Source organism: Leiobunum rupestre, chromosome 6 (genome assembly GCF_980474605.1).
Source record: "Leiobunum rupestre chromosome 6, qqLeiRupe1.1.hap1, whole genome shotgun sequence".
In the NCBI taxonomy this organism is placed as follows: domain Eukaryota; kingdom Metazoa; phylum Arthropoda; class Arachnida; order Opiliones; family Sclerosomatidae; genus Leiobunum; species Leiobunum rupestre.
This window is the reverse complement of record NC_143389.1, coordinates 44,938,624-44,957,332: the sequence shown is the minus strand read 5'-3', so window position 1 is coordinate 44,957,332 and position 18,709 is coordinate 44,938,624. Positions and strand designations below refer to the sequence as shown.

General features: G+C 38.8%; 1 protein-coding gene across 1 annotated transcript; it reads left to right on the top strand.

The window, feature by feature from the left end:
* Positions 1–3,086: 3,086 nt before the first annotated feature.
* Positions 3,087–3,935, top strand: LOC149941128 (uncharacterized). Its single transcript, XM_090179423.1, has one exon. The coding sequence runs from the start codon at positions 3,087–3,089 to the stop codon at positions 3,933–3,935; it is 849 nt and encodes a 282-aa protein (XP_090035549.1).
* Positions 3,936–18,709: the final 14,774 nt, after the last annotated feature.

Sequence of the window (18,709 nt, the reverse complement as noted above, 5' to 3'; positions counted from 1 at the left end):
GGACCGTTCACGAAGTGGGCCTCCGTAAACATGGTAGCGTTATAGTTGTTAAAGCTGGGACCGTTAGTCTCCTAGCAACCAAAAAATATTAGACCCAGTCCGCCACTGATTATTATAATGCAATTTTAGAAAACATATCGATAAACCAAGCAACATTTAAATTTAACGATAATTAAAATGTGGATAAGCGTTGGTTATATTAGTGACTCTCTCTCTATAGCCAAGATAGCAATGCTGGAATCTATTGACGCGAAATGAAAATGCTATTACTCTGCGTCGACCGAAATCCGAAAACCAAAATTTGACGTTCGACGTCGTGTTCCAATGTAGTTATTTTCACGTAAATGAAAACCAAGCTTAATATACCAAAAAAAGTCTATAAAGAAAAAAAATGGCGGCGCGCCGTTCTTAGTATCGGCGGCGGCGTGAGCCGATTTCCGAACTATCGGCGGCGGCGCGATCGGCGCGTTCAAAATTATCGGCGGCGGCGGCGTTTAGCGGCGGCGCAGGCTTCTAATTAAAACCATGTCTTAAAACGCGAAAAAATGCGTTTTGATTGGACTTTTAAAGAAAATAAACACATTAATGCGTTTTTGGTTTGAAAATAATGCAAAAACCTAAAATAATGCGATTTGCAACAAGTCATTTCTCTAAGAACAAAAATTTAAAATTTGAAAATTAGTTCAAAATTGAATTTAACGTATAAAATAAGGAGAAATAAAACCAAAATCTGTAAATCGAAAATTTGGTCGTTAATGCTTTTGTGCTTTGCACGGCAGTGCAGGCCTTAGACAACAAAAAAAAAAAAACAGAACCAAATAATTTTACAAAATATTATTCGCGACCAGGGTTGGACATAAGGCATTAGGCACGGCATTTGACTACAAAAATAAATGCTCGGACTACCAAAATTAATCGAAATCTGGGGGCTCATCAGTCAATTTGACTTGGGAAAAATTTACCTAAATATTCATAAATTATGTAATTCCTACACTGAGCTGTTCTTTCCCCTTAAAATATTCTTGTCTTTTGTACGGTATGTTTTTTTTTTGTTTATTATTAATATTATTTCTTTTTTGTACTTTGTATATTCGTTTCATGCGAATGACTCTTCCCTGTAAGTGCCTGCGCAAAAGCCGTTTCGGCTTGGTAGGCCAAGTTCCTATTAGTGAAATAAATAAATAAATGTCTTCAACACTCGAATGGGGATATGGCGTATCATAAATTCATCATTCATCAATCCCATTTAAAAAACGCATCATGTAACTCAAGTGATAATAAACTCCTATTTTAATTCTGACGGGTAAAGCAAAATTTGGCTGTCCTTATTGTTTTTATACCCCCACTAGTCAGTTACTACTAAAATAAATTAAGATACCATTCTCATAATTTAGTCAGGCTGACTACTAAAAGAAATATCCTTATGCCCAACCCTGTTCGCGACAGAAACGAAATTATTTCTTATTATTTTTATTTATTAGCCATGATTGTGACGTGTGGGACCATTCAGTCCACTCGTCCATCTGATTAATCAGGGGTGAGATATGTGTAAAGGCCACGCCAACGTAGGGATACTTGTGGATAGGGACGGGACACCCGCGGCGGAAGTATGACAACCACCCTTTCGGGGATTAGTGGTAAGTGGTCTGTAAAATAAAAATAAATATATGCAGTATCAGGAGAAAATTGATATCGTGAAGTTATTAGAAAACAAATAGTAATGTAGTAAAATTGTAGTATAAACGTTTATTTGTAGCATTTGTAAATATAAATATAAGTGTAGAATATAATAGAATAGGAAAGAGAAAACTGTACATAAATTAAATTGCTTGGAAACTTTCAGTCTAATATTTTCAAATGCAGCACATGAAAACTGTACGTGTTTCGTAAAGAAGAGTTATTTTTTATTGTTAGATACGAATTGCTGTAGCTCGAGACAAGACGTTTTAAAATTTGTATCTCGTGATAATTCTTTTTCAAAAGGGACTGTTTTCCGTTAATAACAATAAAAAGATTAGAAAAAGCGTTAGAGTCTGTTCGTCTCACACTAAACCGATCGGTGTTTCAGTCCGCCGAAAACCGTTCTCCCTCACTGATTCCAGGACCTACTTAAGTTTCATTACTTAAGGTCAAATAGTGGGAACTAAAAACTTCAAACTCCCAACATGGTCGTCCTCACACGGTCCTCCACATTATGTGCCTCCCAGACGCTTGGGATTACAGGACTACGCCGTCTAGTCCCGACCGAAACGAGTCTAGGTGGCGTAACGGCGCTAGATTCTCTGAAGTATGTTCTAGCGCAGTCTGAGAAATAACGAATTTTTTTAAACTGGACCTGTGGCCAGTAGACCCTAGGTAGTTTCATTAAAAACTGGCCACTGGCCACTTACCATTTTTAACCTTAAAATCAGGCTTTCATAATTTATGGTCAAATTATCTACTCTTGACAATATGTGCTAGGGCATAGGCTTAGTATGTTAGTTATTATGGGTATTTCAAAATTTTGGAGTGTTAAATAAAGAACTATAAATCTTGAAGGGAAAAAACTTTGAATTAATTAATTAGCCTTTTCAGTTTACATAGAGCCACGTAGTGGCAAATGCAAGAAGCTCATAAACTGCTGGATTTTCGTCTGCTAAGCAGACGCTTTATTGAAAAATCGTCTGCTTAGCAGACGAAAATCCAGCAGTTCATGAGCTTCTCGCATTTGCCACTACGTGGCTCTATGTAAACTGAAAAGGCTAACTAGTGGTCACCAGGGCCACTAACACCCCAAGCATTTAATTTTTAAACTGGCCCAGCTAATTTTTAAACTGGCGATTGCCCTGTGATAGTGCCTTATTTCTCACGCTGTTCTAGCGTCTGCAACCATAGATATTGGAAACGTATATAAAGGTCTAGATAAAATATTTCAAAGGGAGTGAATACGGAGGTGACAACTAGCAGAAAGGCGTAATTTCTGCAGGCTATCCTTAAAAGGCGCTATCTATCGGTAAGAAAGCTCGTGCTATCGTCGCGAGAGCCATCGTCTCCTGCAGTTACGGCAACTGTTTTTCGCAACTCTTGAACCTCATGCGAAGGACGCGATGGTTTTCTACACGGACGGTTCGGCTTCCCCCGATTCAGGGGTCGCGGGTGCTGCCTTCGCAATTCCCTCCCTCAACGTTGGTGCGGTTAATTTAGTGGACTCCGGTCATCCTATTAATCGGGTTGAGCTATTTGCCATCCAGATGGCTCTCTCCTACGCGTCCACACATCTGCGTTCGCCGGTAGATGTCTGTTCAGACTCTAAAAGCGCACTCACCCAACTGCTAAGTCGGTCTATGGATCCCGTGGCCATCTGTATCCAGGAGCTTTGCGATAAGTACCCGTATCCGGTTTCTCTAATCTGGTGTCCGGCACACGTGGGAGTTCCCGGAAACGAGACGGCCGATCATCTCGCCTCGGTCACTGGGCTCCAGCGCCCTTCTAGTGTGGACTTCCTCCTCCCGTCTACTCTTGTAGAAATAAAGAGCGCGTGTCGTCGGGCTCTCTCAGCTGAGTGGAGTATGGACTGGCAGACCAGTAGGGTAGTGCGGCCTCTTCGTGAGGCTAAACCCTTTCCCGGCTCTAGTGCTATACTTAACTTGAAACTCTCGCGCAAGGACGATACCCTTCTCTCGCGACTAGGTTGTGGTCGCCTTCCCACAAACGCGACCCTACACCGGTTCAACCTCTGTGTGACGGCCGCTTGCACTCACTGCGGAGCTATCGACGATGCGTACCACATCTTATTCACCTGCCCCTATCACACTGAACGTCGCCCAGCGCTGGTTTCAGCACTCCAGAAGCGCAATCTTCCGAACACTCTCGTGGGGGTTCTTAAAGCAGTACATGGAGGTCATATGGACATTATTATTACCACCTGTGCTATTCTGCGACGTGCGGTGCATTGACATTCTGATCGGTTTCCTTATTTTGTTTTCCTTTGTATTTGGTGTAATTCTACCATTTGTACAGTGTTCTTCGGGCTTTTTATTGTTTTTCTTTCTTGTTATGTTTGTTTTTAAATTGCGCGCCTGGTGTGAAGGCCCCCGCTATATACACCAAAAACTTGTACAAATTTATTCCGACCCCCCGACTCCTGCTTAAAAATTATACTAAAAGTCACCAACAGATGGTGTCTAAAGACTACGGCCTGCGGAAAGGTCAAGCCCTTACAAGGAGACGACCCGAGGTGATAATCACCGATTTGGTTCAAACTCGGGTATAGTGTACACCTCCATGTACCTTAAAAAACTTCAAGGAAAAAGTTGCGACGGGCTTTCATTTAACCCTGGCAACCGAAAACGTTTTTGACAACATGATTTGGGATTTTTCCATTGAAAATAACATGGGAATCTGAAGGAATCCCCCTGTGAAACCCATAGAAATCGGATAACAAACTAGAACGATTTTTGAAATTTTGTCGCGGGTTCCGATTAGAACTTTTAAAAAACCCTGCCTTTGGCCCATGCTTTTCGTTTGGCTGGCAACGAAAGTTACGCCATCGGTGCCAAACTGGTGAACTAACACTCTATTTCGCCTAAAATTAAATGGCCGACTTTAGCTCGACGCTAACGCGGTTTTTTTACATCTTTAAAGTAACTTATGTTTAATTAAAGTAATCATATCGTGTAAGAGTACATACTCAAAAGAAAACATATCTTTTCATAGGTTAGTGTTAGAAATAGTTTTTTTTTTACCATAATTTCCAATCGCTAAGAACGCACTAGAAAATGCGTTTCTTTCAAATCATAGAAAGATAGTTTTTTAAATAAAAAATGAAGAATGGTTCAAAATTCCGTAATTAAATATTTAAGGAGTAATTACTCAAATAAAAACATATCTTTTCACAGGTTACTGTTAGAAATAGTTGTTTTACGAGAAATGGTTATGGGGAAAACCGGTGCACAGTAATGGTTTATCGTGAATATCTACGTTAGTATTGTATGTAAGGCTATAGACCCAATTGTGAACATTAGGGTCCGTCTATTTCCCACAAAAAATGTTCTATGAACATTTTACATACGAGCAATCGTTGTGTCGTATTCGCGGTTTTAACGTTGTACCCGAAACGCGTCTTACAACTTTGCGCCTCCGTTGACTTAAAACGCATCCGCCGCTCTTCATGTAACCGCGTTTAAAATTTTCCACCCAGCTAACTCTTGTTATTTTTGCAATAAATCGCTTGAAAATGAAGCTATTGTAAAGGATGTGTGAGACAAAATGATGGGAAAGTCGGAATAATGGGTCACTTCAATTTAAGTTCATATTGCCTGCCGTAAGGAATAAATCCAAAAGACCACTATCAATGCTTTGAAAAGAAAACACGACACCGATGAGACTGTTCTACATGTAGAACGCGAGCGAATCAACCTACCAAATGATATAAGAAATATTCAACCCGTACGTAGTCTAGATTATCTTTGATTCAACATACAAATTTTCCCGTTTATATGAACTTAAATGTAATATAAAATCCTCTTGAAAAACCGTTTATTGCTTTATAACGTTCAAAAATAATATTAAAATTATTAACATTAATAATATAATAAGTTTCCGTTGTCAACGCGCGTATTTTGAAACGGAAAAACCCGATTACTTTTGTTAAATCTTGGATTAATAATATTATATTTTTAATACGAAACAAATAACGAAATACGTGGAATTTTTGGCGTTAAATAAGCTTAGAACGTATTTCGTTATTTGTTTCTTATTACAAGGAGCGTTCGCCATCATTTAACCAAGATTTAACGATAGTAATCGGGTTTTTCCGTTTCAAAATACGCAGTAGATTAAACCGAGGCTTAAGACTGGGCAAGATTCCGCGCCTTAAAATTTTCGTCTACTTTAAAGATACATTCTGAACGAACCAATGGATGAAAAGTTATGAAACTTGCTTTTAAATTAACCTTGAAACTTATTTCAAGTCATATTTATAATTCACCGATGACAAAATTCGTGAAAAGTATTAATATCGTTCCGAATTACAACCTACTTTCTAAAACCTCATTTTTCTTTCTAATACGCGCGTTGACAACACAAACTTAAAAACGGTTCCAAAGTGTCTAGTGTGAACGCGGCTAATGTGAAAGCTCTCAGTATTCGAATCTAGGGTACGAGTTTAAATTATCTTTGAAAGCGATAAACGATTTTTCAAGACGATTTTATATTACATTTAAGTTCATATAAACGGGAAAAATTGTCAGTGGAATATTTCTTATATCATTTGGTAGGTTAATTAACGTTTAATTATCGCCAACTTTACATTAATTTCAATGGGGTGGGGGAAACCTTATAACCAAGTTACGCGCGAGCGCGCCTCTTTAGGCAGCGCAGATGGCGTTACTGTCGTTTTAGCCAAGAATCTAATTGGTACCTTGTCAGCCATTCGATTAAGCGTTCTAGTTTGTTATCCGATTTCTATGGTGAAGCCTTTTAAAAAATGAAATTTTTTTAAAATTTCAAAAACGTTAAAAAAAATTTAAATTGATTTTAAAAATTTAATTTAATCAAGTTTAAATGCAATTTGGTCAATTGGGGGACCCTTAAAATACTTCAGAGTCCCATGTTATTTTCAATGGAAATAATTCCAAATCATGTTGTCAAAAACGTTTTCGGTTTCCATGGCAAAACGAATTTCGGGGCGTCTAAGCCTAACATAAAATACGGAATTGACACCTAGCAGACACCGAGGAAGGCACGTGACCAAGAGCGCGAGCTCTCTTAGCATTTTAGTACTAAGTGCTTGACCTTTCCGCAGGCGGAAGTCTTTAGACACCATCTGTCAGGCTCCCCGCCAGCAATAGGCACAAGTAGGCACGTGCCTACGTTGAAAAAGTGTAGGCCTACTTTGGGGGCCTCTAAATTTTTGAAACGGTGCCTATTATAACCCTCAATATTTTTAGTTACTAGTTTGTAAAATAAGATTTGATATTTCCATTTTTAGAGAAATATAACAGATTGGAAACGAAGAAAATCGAAAGTTAATTTTATCGAAATGTACTATAATTAGAGTACGGTTGGCAACGCTGTCCGTGATTATAGATTTTCCCCTTGAAAAAACTTTTTCTTTTGAATTGACTGATAAGAGATGGTGACGCCGGGAGGGGGAAATACGTCATGCTAGGCCGCAAAGTGCAGGGACACTTGTCTTTTTTCCTCGGTGTCAGTGAGAAGCTACAATACACACAACAAAGACATTTAGTTTCTTGGAATTTGACGACGTCAGTGAAGAGGACCGGAGGGGGGGATTGCCAAAACTCGTTCCAGTAGAGGTAAAGCCCAAGCCTATTGCTTTGATAGGAAGGGGTTATTCTTTCAAATATTGAGGAATTTGGGTTTCCCCTTTTTCCCTCTTTTGCGAAGTCACGTGATTTCAGTGACCATCGAACGGGGTCCGTCAGTGATTAGGGCCTCGCGTTTCGTCAATCGTCATTTCGTTTTCGTCTCCTGAGCAAGATAGTTCTCAATTTCGAGTCTCTTTTGGCCAGAATTTAACTAGATTTAATAGTTGATTTTTCAACAGCCTTTTTCAGGGCTAATAAGTAGAGGCATAAGTTAATGATACCTCTAAGTACACAAATGGCTATGCTGCCTATGGCGGAAATGCTTGTCCAAATCGACCTATGTCTCTCCGTACTGCGTATCAAAGCAGCCTCAACATACACTTGGAACTGCCGAAGCTTACGTTTCTTTAATCCTGTTTGGTGCAAGGCTAGCTTGAACTTCCCCAAAAGAGGTAAATTTCGATATTCCCTTAGAAAATTCGTTCCCCCCGCAGAGGCAGAAAAACGTTTTTTTTGCTATTGGTTTATTTCTCTCATGTGACTGAAATTATAACGAATGAACTCTCTCCCTCTCCCCCTCCATCCCGCTAAGGCACCCCCACTAAGGTACGACTAGTAAAAGTAGCCCCTCCCAATATAGTTTCATTCTCGACCGCACAGCGGCGCTGGGTCAGAGATATTTTTCAAATCTTTCATTTTCGCGGGAATCGGAGAGACAAGATTTGACATCACATTTTCTGGACAAAGATTCCTCCTTGAAAGGGCTTATTTGTGTACTTAGAGGTATCATTAACTTATGGTAGAGGATAGCGCCGCCGATCAAACGCCGCCGCCGCCGATTATTTAGATAACGCCGAAACGCCGCCGCCGATAAATTTAATAACGGCGGCGGCGCCGCCGCCGCCGCCGCCGAAACATTTTGATTTCGCCGCCAAATTAATTTCCATTATTAAAGTATAATAATTGCGTTTTTAGTTCGAAATTGGAACTACATAGATTTTTCTATTGGTAGTGCTACGATTTCCGCGCACACAAACAATTTTCTGCACCAGAAAGCTGGGATCGGAGAGAGAGAAACGAAAACGGCTTTGGAGTTGCCTAGCCTCGTACAGAAACGTATCAGCTCTATTCAGCAATAACTAGTCTATTATATTTTAAAAATTTCTTTGATACAAATATAAAACAATTTGTGATAATAGACGCGCCTTCCCAATCGACCGCCATGACCTTACAGTCTACGGGGAGTGTGATGAAAAAACCGGTTTTGGAGGGATAAAATTACTGCTGTAGAGGGCTGGCTTGTTGGTTGTCTGTACGATAACGGCGGCGAACAGTAAACGTTTCTAAAAAGAGTGAATAGTGAAATGGTAGTAAATAAGTACAGTATTGTTATTACTAGCGTGAATGTTTTAGTTTAATAGTATCATATGTAACATAGTTACTCATAAGTGTGCCTCTGTTTAACATCTCTGTATTAAAAATTTAAATGAGACCTTGTTTCACAGCCACCAAAGAAAATACAGCACTAACGTCGCGTAAAACTGGTTTTAACTTCCTTACCTCCCCACCAGAACTACTTTTGATGACGATAAAACCGTCATCGACTGGGAAGTGACGTCAATTACGTCATATCCTTGCAACAAGGTCTCATTGAGAAAAAGTTATTTCTGGCACACCTATGATTAAATAAGTTACATATGATAGTATGTAACCAAAGTTACCTCTTTCTCGTTTTAACAGTTTAAGTTCTAGCGGTCTATTAACAGGCTGGCGCTATTTCTGAGGGGGGGGGGGACAGTTTTTTCCCTTAGGCGCCGCCGCCGCCGATTATTTCCTGCAAATCGGCGCGCCACGCCGCCGCCGAACTAATTATCGTTCCCGCCGCCGCCGTTGAAAAATGGTTCGGCTAGAACTTAAACTGTTAAAAACCGGTTTTTTCATCACACTCCCCGTAGACTGTAAGGTCATGGCGGTCGATTGGGAAGGCGCGTCTATTATCACAAATTGTTTTATCTTTGTATCAAAGAAATTTTTAAAATATAATAGACTAGTTATTGCTGAATAGAGCTGATACGTTTCTGTACGAGGCTAGGCAACTCCAAAGCCGTTTTCGTTTCGATCCCAGCTTTCTGGTGCAGAAAATTGTTTGTGTGCGCGGAAATCGTAGCACTACCAATAGAAAAATCTATGTAGTTCGAATTTCGAACTAAAAACGCAATTATTATACTTTAATAATGGAAATTAATTCGGCAGCGAAATCAAAATGTTTCGGCGGCGGCGGCGGCGGCGGCGCCGCCGTTATTAAATTTATCGGCGGCGGCGTTTCGGCGTTATCTAAATAATCGGCGGCGGCGGCGTTTGATCGGCGGCGCTATCCTCTAGCTATGCTCTACTAATAAGCTATTGTAGCTTAATTTTCCAAACAGCCTTTTTCAAGGCTAATAAACTATTGTAGCTTAATTTTCCAAACAGTCCTTTTCAAGGCTAATAAGCTATTGTAGCTTAATTTTCCAAACAGCCTTTTTCAAGGCTAATTTGCTGTTTATAGCTGATTTTCCAAACAGCCTTTTTCAAGGCTAATAAGCTATTTGTAGCTTAATTTTCCAAACAGCCTTTTTCAAGGCTAATTTGCTATTTATAGCTGATTTTCCCACTGCCTTTTTGAAACCTAATTAGCTATTATACTATAGCTCTGCTTTATCCAAACAGTCTTTTCGAGACTACTAAGCTATTACAAGCTTCGTTTAGAATAGGTTTTAAATGAAGTTTTAAAATATGAGCACCCGAAAGTGTTTATCTGGGGCCCAAAAACGCCAGAAGCGCAAGAGAGAAGATGGTGTTGTTAGTAGTCAGAAAGGCGCGATGGAACGTTTTTTGAAATCTATGGCACGACATCCAGGACAAAATTCTCAAAAAATATAGGGCTACCTTTAAGAAATGTAGCGCTACCTTTTAGAAATATAGGCCTACCTTTAAGAAATGTAGCGCTACCTTTTAGAAATATAGGCCTACCTTTAGAAATATACGGCTACCTTTTAGAAAGATAGGCCTACCTTGTTTAAAAATATAGGCCTACCTTGTTTAAAAATATAGGCCTACCTTGTTTAAAAATATAGGCTTACCTTGTTTAAAAATATAGGCCTACCTTGTTTAAAAATATAGGCCTACCTTGTTTAAAAATATAGGCCTACCTTGTTTAAAAATATAGGCTTACCTTGTTTAAAAATATAGGCCTACCTTGTTTAAAAATATAGGCTTACCTTGTTTAAAAATATAGGCTTACCTTCTTTAAAAATATAGGCCTACCTTCTTTAAAATTATGGGGTTGTCTTTTCGGTCGTAAAATCTCAGAATATAATAAACTATAGTAGGATTCTACTATAGTGGCACTATTTAAGGATAAATTGTTGCAGAAGTATATAATATTCACAAAAGTCCACTCGAAAATAACGGAGGTGTACAATATTACCAGGAAAATTTCTGTAAAATTACAGGTATTTTTTCCTGTAAACGTAGCGAGGCTGCAAGTAAAAACCTGTTCTAGACGCGAGAAATATTAAGTACAATTAACAGTAAATTTTAAATTTCATGTTGTAATATTGTACACCTCCGTTATTTTCGAGTGCAGCCTCGGAGATGAAGACTTTTGTGAATATTATATACTTCTGCAACAATTTATCCTTAAATAGTGACACTATAGTAGAATCTTACTATAGTTTATTATATTCTGAGATTTTGCGATGTGCCGCTTTGAGCGACCGAAAAGACAACCCCATATTTTTAAAGAAGGTAGTCCTATATTTGTAAACAAGGTAGTCCTATATTTGTAAACAAGGTAGTCCTATATTTGTAAACAAGGTAGTCCTATATTTGTAAACAAGGTAGTCCTATATTTGTAAACAAGGTAGTCCTATATTTGTAAACAAGGTAGTCCTATATTTGTAAACAAGGTAGTCCTATATTTGTAAACAAGGTAGGCCTATATTTGTAAACAAGGTGGGCCTATATTTGTAAATAAGGTAGGCCTATATTTTAAAACAAGGTAGGCCTATATTTTAAAACAAGGTAGGCCTATATTTTAAAACAAGGTAGGCCTATATTTTAAAACAAGGTAGGCCTATATTTTTAAAATGTAGCCCTATATTTTTTGAGAATTTTGTCCTGGATGGCGTGCCATAGAAATCGTCAGGCAAGAGTCATAATGATAGTCCCGGGGAAAGCTTGGGAAATAAAGAGGGTTTAGAATTCGAAGGTGGTAATATTTCTGAGGTTCTTCCAAACGTCGAAATTATTAGAAACCCTACTATATTTGCCGATGTGCAAGATTTAACTAATTTAACAGAAGTGCGCTTACACGAATTGGATATTAGTTTAGATAAAGATTGCCTTCCAGTTCAGCCTAAACTCAATCCTTTTCCTAAAACTTTAATGGGTGGTAAAAATCGTGGTTTCATTTCTTCTTGGTACGACAAATATCGAATGCTTGAGTATTCAGTTGCAAAAAATTCAGTTTACTGCTTTTGTTGCCGTCATTTTCTAGTCAGTAGAAATACTGGATTTGTGAACGGATTTTCGGATTGGAAAAATATGGCGAAAAAATTCGAAAAACATTTCACTTCGAATAACTCTTCCCACCAACTAGCCTATAGAATGTATTTAGACTACATTGAATTAAAATCTCGTGGATCAATAGCGTGTCAGGTTAATGGCCACCATAGACTTGACGTAATTAGAAATAGAGAGGTATTATCTGCACACGTGGAAGTCATAATTTTATGTTCTCAACAAGATTTAGCACTTCAGGGGAATACATCTGCCGATAAAATTGGAAACAGGAAATTTTATTGAAATTTTAGAACTTCTGAAAAAAAAATGTCCTGATTTGAAAGCCAAATGCGAGAGTATGCCCAATAATGCAAAATATATTCACAGCACTGTACAAAATGAAATAATTGACATTTGTGCAAATTTAGTAAGGAAAATGATTGTCGAAGAGGTCATCGAATCCGGTGGGTTTTACTCTGTAATTGCCGATGAAACCCGAGACAATGCAGGGGTGGAGCAGCTAAGCGTTTGTATTCGATATACTAGAATAGAAATAGGTGTCGTAGAAAGATTTCTAGGTTTCACTGATTTACATAAGTTCGATTCTGAGAATATCAGCTTGGCAATTATAAATCTTTTGACAGAGGGTGGTTTAAAACTGGAGAATTGCGTTGGACAGACATATGACGGGGCAAGTGTAATGAGCGGACACGTAAAAGTAGTGAGGGTGAAAGTAGAAGAGGCAGTAGGCGGACATTGTCCGTACGTGCATTGCTACGCGCACCGCTTAAATTTAGTTTTAGTTGACTGTTGCTCCAAAATATTGGCAGTTAGGGAACTACTTGGTTTGGTTCAGGCCATATACAATTTTCAAAGCAATTCGGTTATTAGAAGCGAATATTTTGAAAACTCCCAAAAAGATCTGGGCTATGAGATACTTAAAATGCCACAAAGCTGCGACACTCGGTGGTGGAGTAAAAAACAAGTCGGCCAAGGCCGTAATATTAGTTCCACATGGATGAATTAATTAATTATTCTCTAAGCCTTGGCGCGTGTCAAAAGGTTAAGCATTACGTCAGACGTAAGCTTCTTTATCTGTATTGTAAGTTTGAGCTCCGTATCTCAAATCCACTAGGAACTACGAAGAAAATTCGCATACGCTCACTAACCCTTGGCGCGCGTTAAAAGAGTTAAACATAGGGTCAGACTTCAGCTTCTTAAATGTATAAAAAGTTTGAGCCCCGTATCTCAAATCCAGTCAAGACTGCTTAAAAATGCTAAGCCTTCGTTAATTTAAAATTAAGTCTGGTAAAATATCCGCAATACCTATCCTAATACCTACATCAAGTTTCAAATCGCACGCGAATAGCGTTAAAATTAGGCCAAAACAAGCTAAGCCTTGGTTAAATTACAATTAAGTCTGGTAAAATATCAGCAATGACCATCCTAATAACTACATCCAGTTTCAAAGTTATACCTCAAATCGCACGCGAATAGCGTTAAAATTAGGCCAAAACAAGCTAAGCCTTGGTTAAATTAAAATTAAGTCTGGTAAAATATCAGCAATGACCATCCTAATAACTACATCCAGTTTCAAAGTCATACCTCAAATTGCACGCGAATAGAGTTAAAAGTAGACCAAAACAAGCTAAGCCTTGGTTAAATTAAAATTAAGTCTGGTAAAATATCCGCAATACGAACCCTGATAACTATATCAAGTTTCAAAGTTATACCTCAAACCGCACGCGAATAGCGTTAAAATTAGGCCAAAGCATGCTAAGCCTTGGTTAAATTAAAATTAAGTCTGGTAAAATATCAGCAATGACCATCCTAATAACTAAATCAAGTTTCAAAGATATTCCTCAAACCGCACGCGAATAGCGTTAAAATTAGGCCAAAGCATGCTAAGCCTTGGTTAAATTAAAATTAAGTCTGGTAAAATATCAGCAATGACCATCCTAATAACTAAATCAAGTTTCAAAGATATTCCTCAAACCGCACGCGAATAGCGTTAAAATTAGGCCAAAGCATGCTAAGCCTTGGTTAAATTAAAATTAAGTCTGGTAAAATATCAGCAATGACCATCCTAATAACTAAATCAAGTTTCAAAGATATTCCTCAAACCGCACGCGAATAGCGATAAAATTAAGCCAAAGCATGCTAAGCCTTGGTTAAATTAAAATTAATTCTGGTAAAATATCCAGAATACCAACCCTGATAACTATTTCAAGTTTCAAAGTTATACCTCAGACCGCACGTGAATATCGTTAAAATTAGGCCAAAGCATGCTAAGCCTTGGTTAAATTAAAATTAATTCTGGTAAAATATCCGCAATACCCATCCTAATAACTTCATCAAGTTTCAAATTTATACCTAAAATCGCACGCGAATAGCGTTGGCAATACACGGCTTCGATAAGTGAGTGTCACACTTATTTGTTACTTCTGGTCATACATGGCTTCGATAAGTAGTGTCACACTTATTTGTTACTTCTGGCCATCCACGGCTATGATAAGCAAGTGTCACACTTATTTGTTACTTCTGGCCATACGCGGCTTCGATACGTAAATTACGCACTCTAAGTGTCACACTTATTTATTTCTTCTGGCCATACGCGGCTTCGAGACGTAAATCACGCACTCTGCGTAAGGCAAAAACGAACGTCAAGGGCCCCTAATTTTCCTAGGGCACCGAAACCTGGCAAACCGTTAGAGCTAAAATAAATACGTAATTTAAAAAAGAAATTAAATTTTTAAGTCACTCAGTTGGGTAATAATCAGCGTGCGTAAATCAACGCTCACAATCGGAAAAGGGGGGCTTTTGCGCCCCCTGTTTCCACGACAGAGCTGAAACGGGCGCACATTGTAGAGGTATAGCGGTTATATAGATTAAAACTTAAACGAAATTTAAAAGTCAATCGTAACCAAAATTGCAAGGCTGCGTATTTTTTTTAGAAGTAACTAAGGGGGGTAGGATAGAAGGGTCTGGCAAAGCGCCGCTAACTAAATTTAACCCGTGAAACTTGGTTGTGCAGATAGTGGCAACCATATTAAGCATTCTTAGAAAAAACGGTGGGGTTATGTCACCCCGTTCAAAAGATATGGAAGATGTTGCAAATGTGGACGACGACGACACTTCACAACATTCTAACGAAATCAATAGTCCCACTCTATATATACATATAGATGTGGAACTAAAAAGGTGTTAGTTATTTTAGAAATAGACTCGATTCCGTAGTTTTAACGTTAGAGAATCTAATTGAAAACGGAAAACCAGAGGAAGCTGCTGAGTGTCGTGGGTATATATCCCAATTACATAACTTTAACAACTTAATATTAATTGTCGCACTAGACGAAGTATTAGGCGTAACGAATTCCCTATCGGAATACTTGCAAAGTTTGAAAGTTATTTTAACGGAAGCCGTTGCCATTTGCCAAGCTACCGTTAAGACCTTAGAAGAATGTAGGAACTCGGAACGTTTTGATTTAATTTGGGTAGAAGCTACTAAAATCGCAGAATCTGCTTTTATTGCAATACCTGATCGTAACAGCGAACCGATAGCTTTACGGAAACGTAAAATAATCCCTAACAAGAGATTAAAACATAGTGTGGTAACGAGTACAACGGGTAGCAGGGAAACGGAAGCAAAAACCCTGATTGACCAGTTGAGGCCCACCTATTTCGAATTAGTTGATAAATTTATTTCAGAAATGAAAATTCGACTATTGGAAAACTCTGGCTTATTCAAAGGTATAATGGCGCCTGACCCTAACTCGGAAAACTTTCTTAACGAAAACGATATCGTAACCCATTGTAACACTTATAATCGGTTTCAATTCGACCTGAATTCGTTAAAAAGCCAAATTAAAATAGCCAGAAATTTTATTATCCCCAAGAAATTTACCAGCGTAATCGACTGCTTCCACTATTTAATTAAAATGGCAGATGGGTTCCCCGACCTAGTGAAATACTACAAAATTGTTTCTTGCATTCCTGTGGCAAATACAATCTCAGAAAGAAGTTTCAGTTCACTCAAAAGAATTGAAACACGTCTACGGACAACTATGGGAGAATTTAGACTTTCAAATCTGGCTACACTGTCGATAAATCGTGATTTGTCGAATTGTTTAAAAGAAAAACCAAAGTTAGTAGTCGACGAATTTGAAAAAAAAAACTAATCGAAGAGTGTCATTCCTTGATTAAAATGCCTTTAAAAAATTCAATGGGAAAATAGAAATCATGTCAAAATTTAAAACATTTAAATAAAAAAATCCTTGAAACTCGGGAATTTTTTAAATAAACATTATAGATGGGGCCTCTAATTCAGGCTGGGCCTACGTCAGCCTTGGAAATAACGGTGGTCAGGTGGTCAAAGACCAGTTAATTAATTGCTCAGACCAGTTTCTTTATTCAAAATTTGGGGGGTCACTGGTCACCGTGCCCAGTTTATTAATTCGAAATAATAACAAAAAAACAGAAGGTGACCAGTTTAAAAATTCCAAATAATAGGAGATGACCTATTAATTTAAGGTTTATATCAATTTTGATTTCCCTATTCACTGGATTTATATGTACAGCGACTCCGCTTACTACCGCCGCGGCCGCACGTCGAGGTTTTATCTGTTAGTACGTATACTAACGTCCTTCCAGGTTTTATGTAGAGTCCCTTCGCTCGCATCTCTCGAACGAGTCGAACTGTCTAACCCCCCTCTGGCCTCAAACCCTCAATCCTCTAGTCTCACTTTCCCTGGAGTACGGTAGGCTACCTGGCTACGCGGTAACGGACCGGAGACTCTGGAGTTACGGGGCCAAGAGAAAGAGAGATAATCCGGTAAATTACGAGGGTCTTCTAGGCTATGGTAGTAGTCTTAGGTGAGATAGTACTATATTGTACTACTCTTGTGGTACTCATAAAATAAAGTTAACTATTTTGAATACGTGTAAAGTTAATGTTACCAACATAATATAACTTCTAAACATGTAGTATAGGTTTTTTAGGCTTATAAATGACATTAGAACATTTTATATAAGACCAGTTTAATAATTCATAAGCTAGGGGGTCACTGGTCATAAGGACCAGTTTAATAATTCATATGTTAGGGGGTCACTGGTCTTAAGGACCAGTTTAAAATAAAACCTTATTTCCAAGGCTGGCCTACGTGCATAAAATCCCTGGCGGGGCTACTGCCATCTGTTGGTGACTTTTAGTATAATTTTTAAGCAGGAGACAATGGCTCTCGCGACGATAGCACGAGCTTTCTTACCGATAGATAGTGCGTTATAAGGATAGCCTGCAGAAATTACGCTTTTCTGCTAGCTGTCACCTCCGTATTCACTCCCTTGGAAATATTTTATCTAGACCTTTATATACGTTTCTTTTCCCTTGCAGGTTTTTGAAGTTACACGGAGCTGTACATTATACCCGACTTGGAACAAAATCGGTGAATATCACCTCGGGTCGTCTCCTTGGTCACGTGCCTTCCTCGGTGTCTGCTAGGTGTCAATTCCGTATTTTATGTTAAGCTTAAACGCCCCGAAATTTATCTAGACCTTTATATACATTTCTTATATCTATGTCTGCAACAGTCAAATTAAAAAGTCATGTAACAACAGTTTTTTTAAATAAATTTATCAAAATATAAGCCAACGATGTAAGACTTATAGCGTTTTCCATTTGATTGCTCGAGATTCGCTCCCAATCGACTAGAATAAAACTGCAAATGGAACATTCCATTAACATATTCCCACGCTTTCTTGTTTTTCGTCTGCTAGTAATTTGAATTTTAGCGTCTCGATCTGCCATTTTGCCAAAAAATCTCAGAGGAACACGCAAAAATTGGCCCCGATCTCGATCCGTTGATCTGTCGAAATCGGTTTTGGGCGATATCGGAGCACCCGAGAGCGGGAAATGGATCGCGCGAAACTTGATCGGAGCAGATCCAAGCACGCAAATGGAACCCAAAATGTTGATCAGAGCGATCTAGAGCAGTCAAATGGAAAACGCATTAGTCTATTCGCGACCGAAAACTATCGCTACTCCCTCTTTGGTTCGCCATTCAAAACTAGATAGGTAACGGCTAAAGCAGACGCTATTCGAAAATTTGATTGTATCATGGACTATATTATACCTGACCTTTAGGTGATTGTATCATCTAGGAGCAACAAACACAAGGAGAACGCATCTAGCCTTTAAACACGTTAACGCAGGGTTGTGTACAAATTTCATTGAACGAACCTTAAAGGGAGTATAGCGCCTCTTGTTTGGTAGGGTGCGTTTAGACTATATCGAATAGCTTCCACAAACCTTCCTAGCGAGGGGCGGCAAGGAGTTAGTTTAGTTAGGGTGTATACACGTTTTCGGAATCTGGGGGTAAAACCCCATTAAACTAACTCTTTGCCACCCGTCGCTAGGAAGGCTTGTGGAAGCTACTCGATATAGTCTAAGCGCACCCTACGCTGAAGTAATGTTTTACAGGCGGAGGGAAAGACGATTTCCGAATTTTCCCCTTCCGACGGCAGCAGGCGCTGAAGCGTCTACCCGGTCTACCAATGAAAATTGTACACAAGAAAACAGACGACTTTTGACGGGTAGCGTTCTCCTCGTGTTTGTTGCTCCTAGGTATCGTGATACTTGCATTTTAATATAGTTTTTTTGCATCGTTTGCTTGTATTTTGTTAAGATTATTTAAGAAAAAACGTTCTTATGACTTTTTAATTTATCGGTAGCAAGCGCTAGATCATAGTCGAAACCTCGGAGAACCCGGCGCTGCGCCCATAGCACGGCCAACTTTGATCTCTCGCGCTACAGCGGCCTTCTCATTCGTTGACGTTTCTGTGTTAACCTATGAGCAAAA

Bases quoted from the DNA above. Each gene is read 5' to 3' on its own strand.
- LOC149941128 (XM_090179423.1), top strand. From the start codon at position 3,087: ATGGTTTTCTACACGGACGGTTCGGCTTCCCCCGATTCAGGGGTCGCG.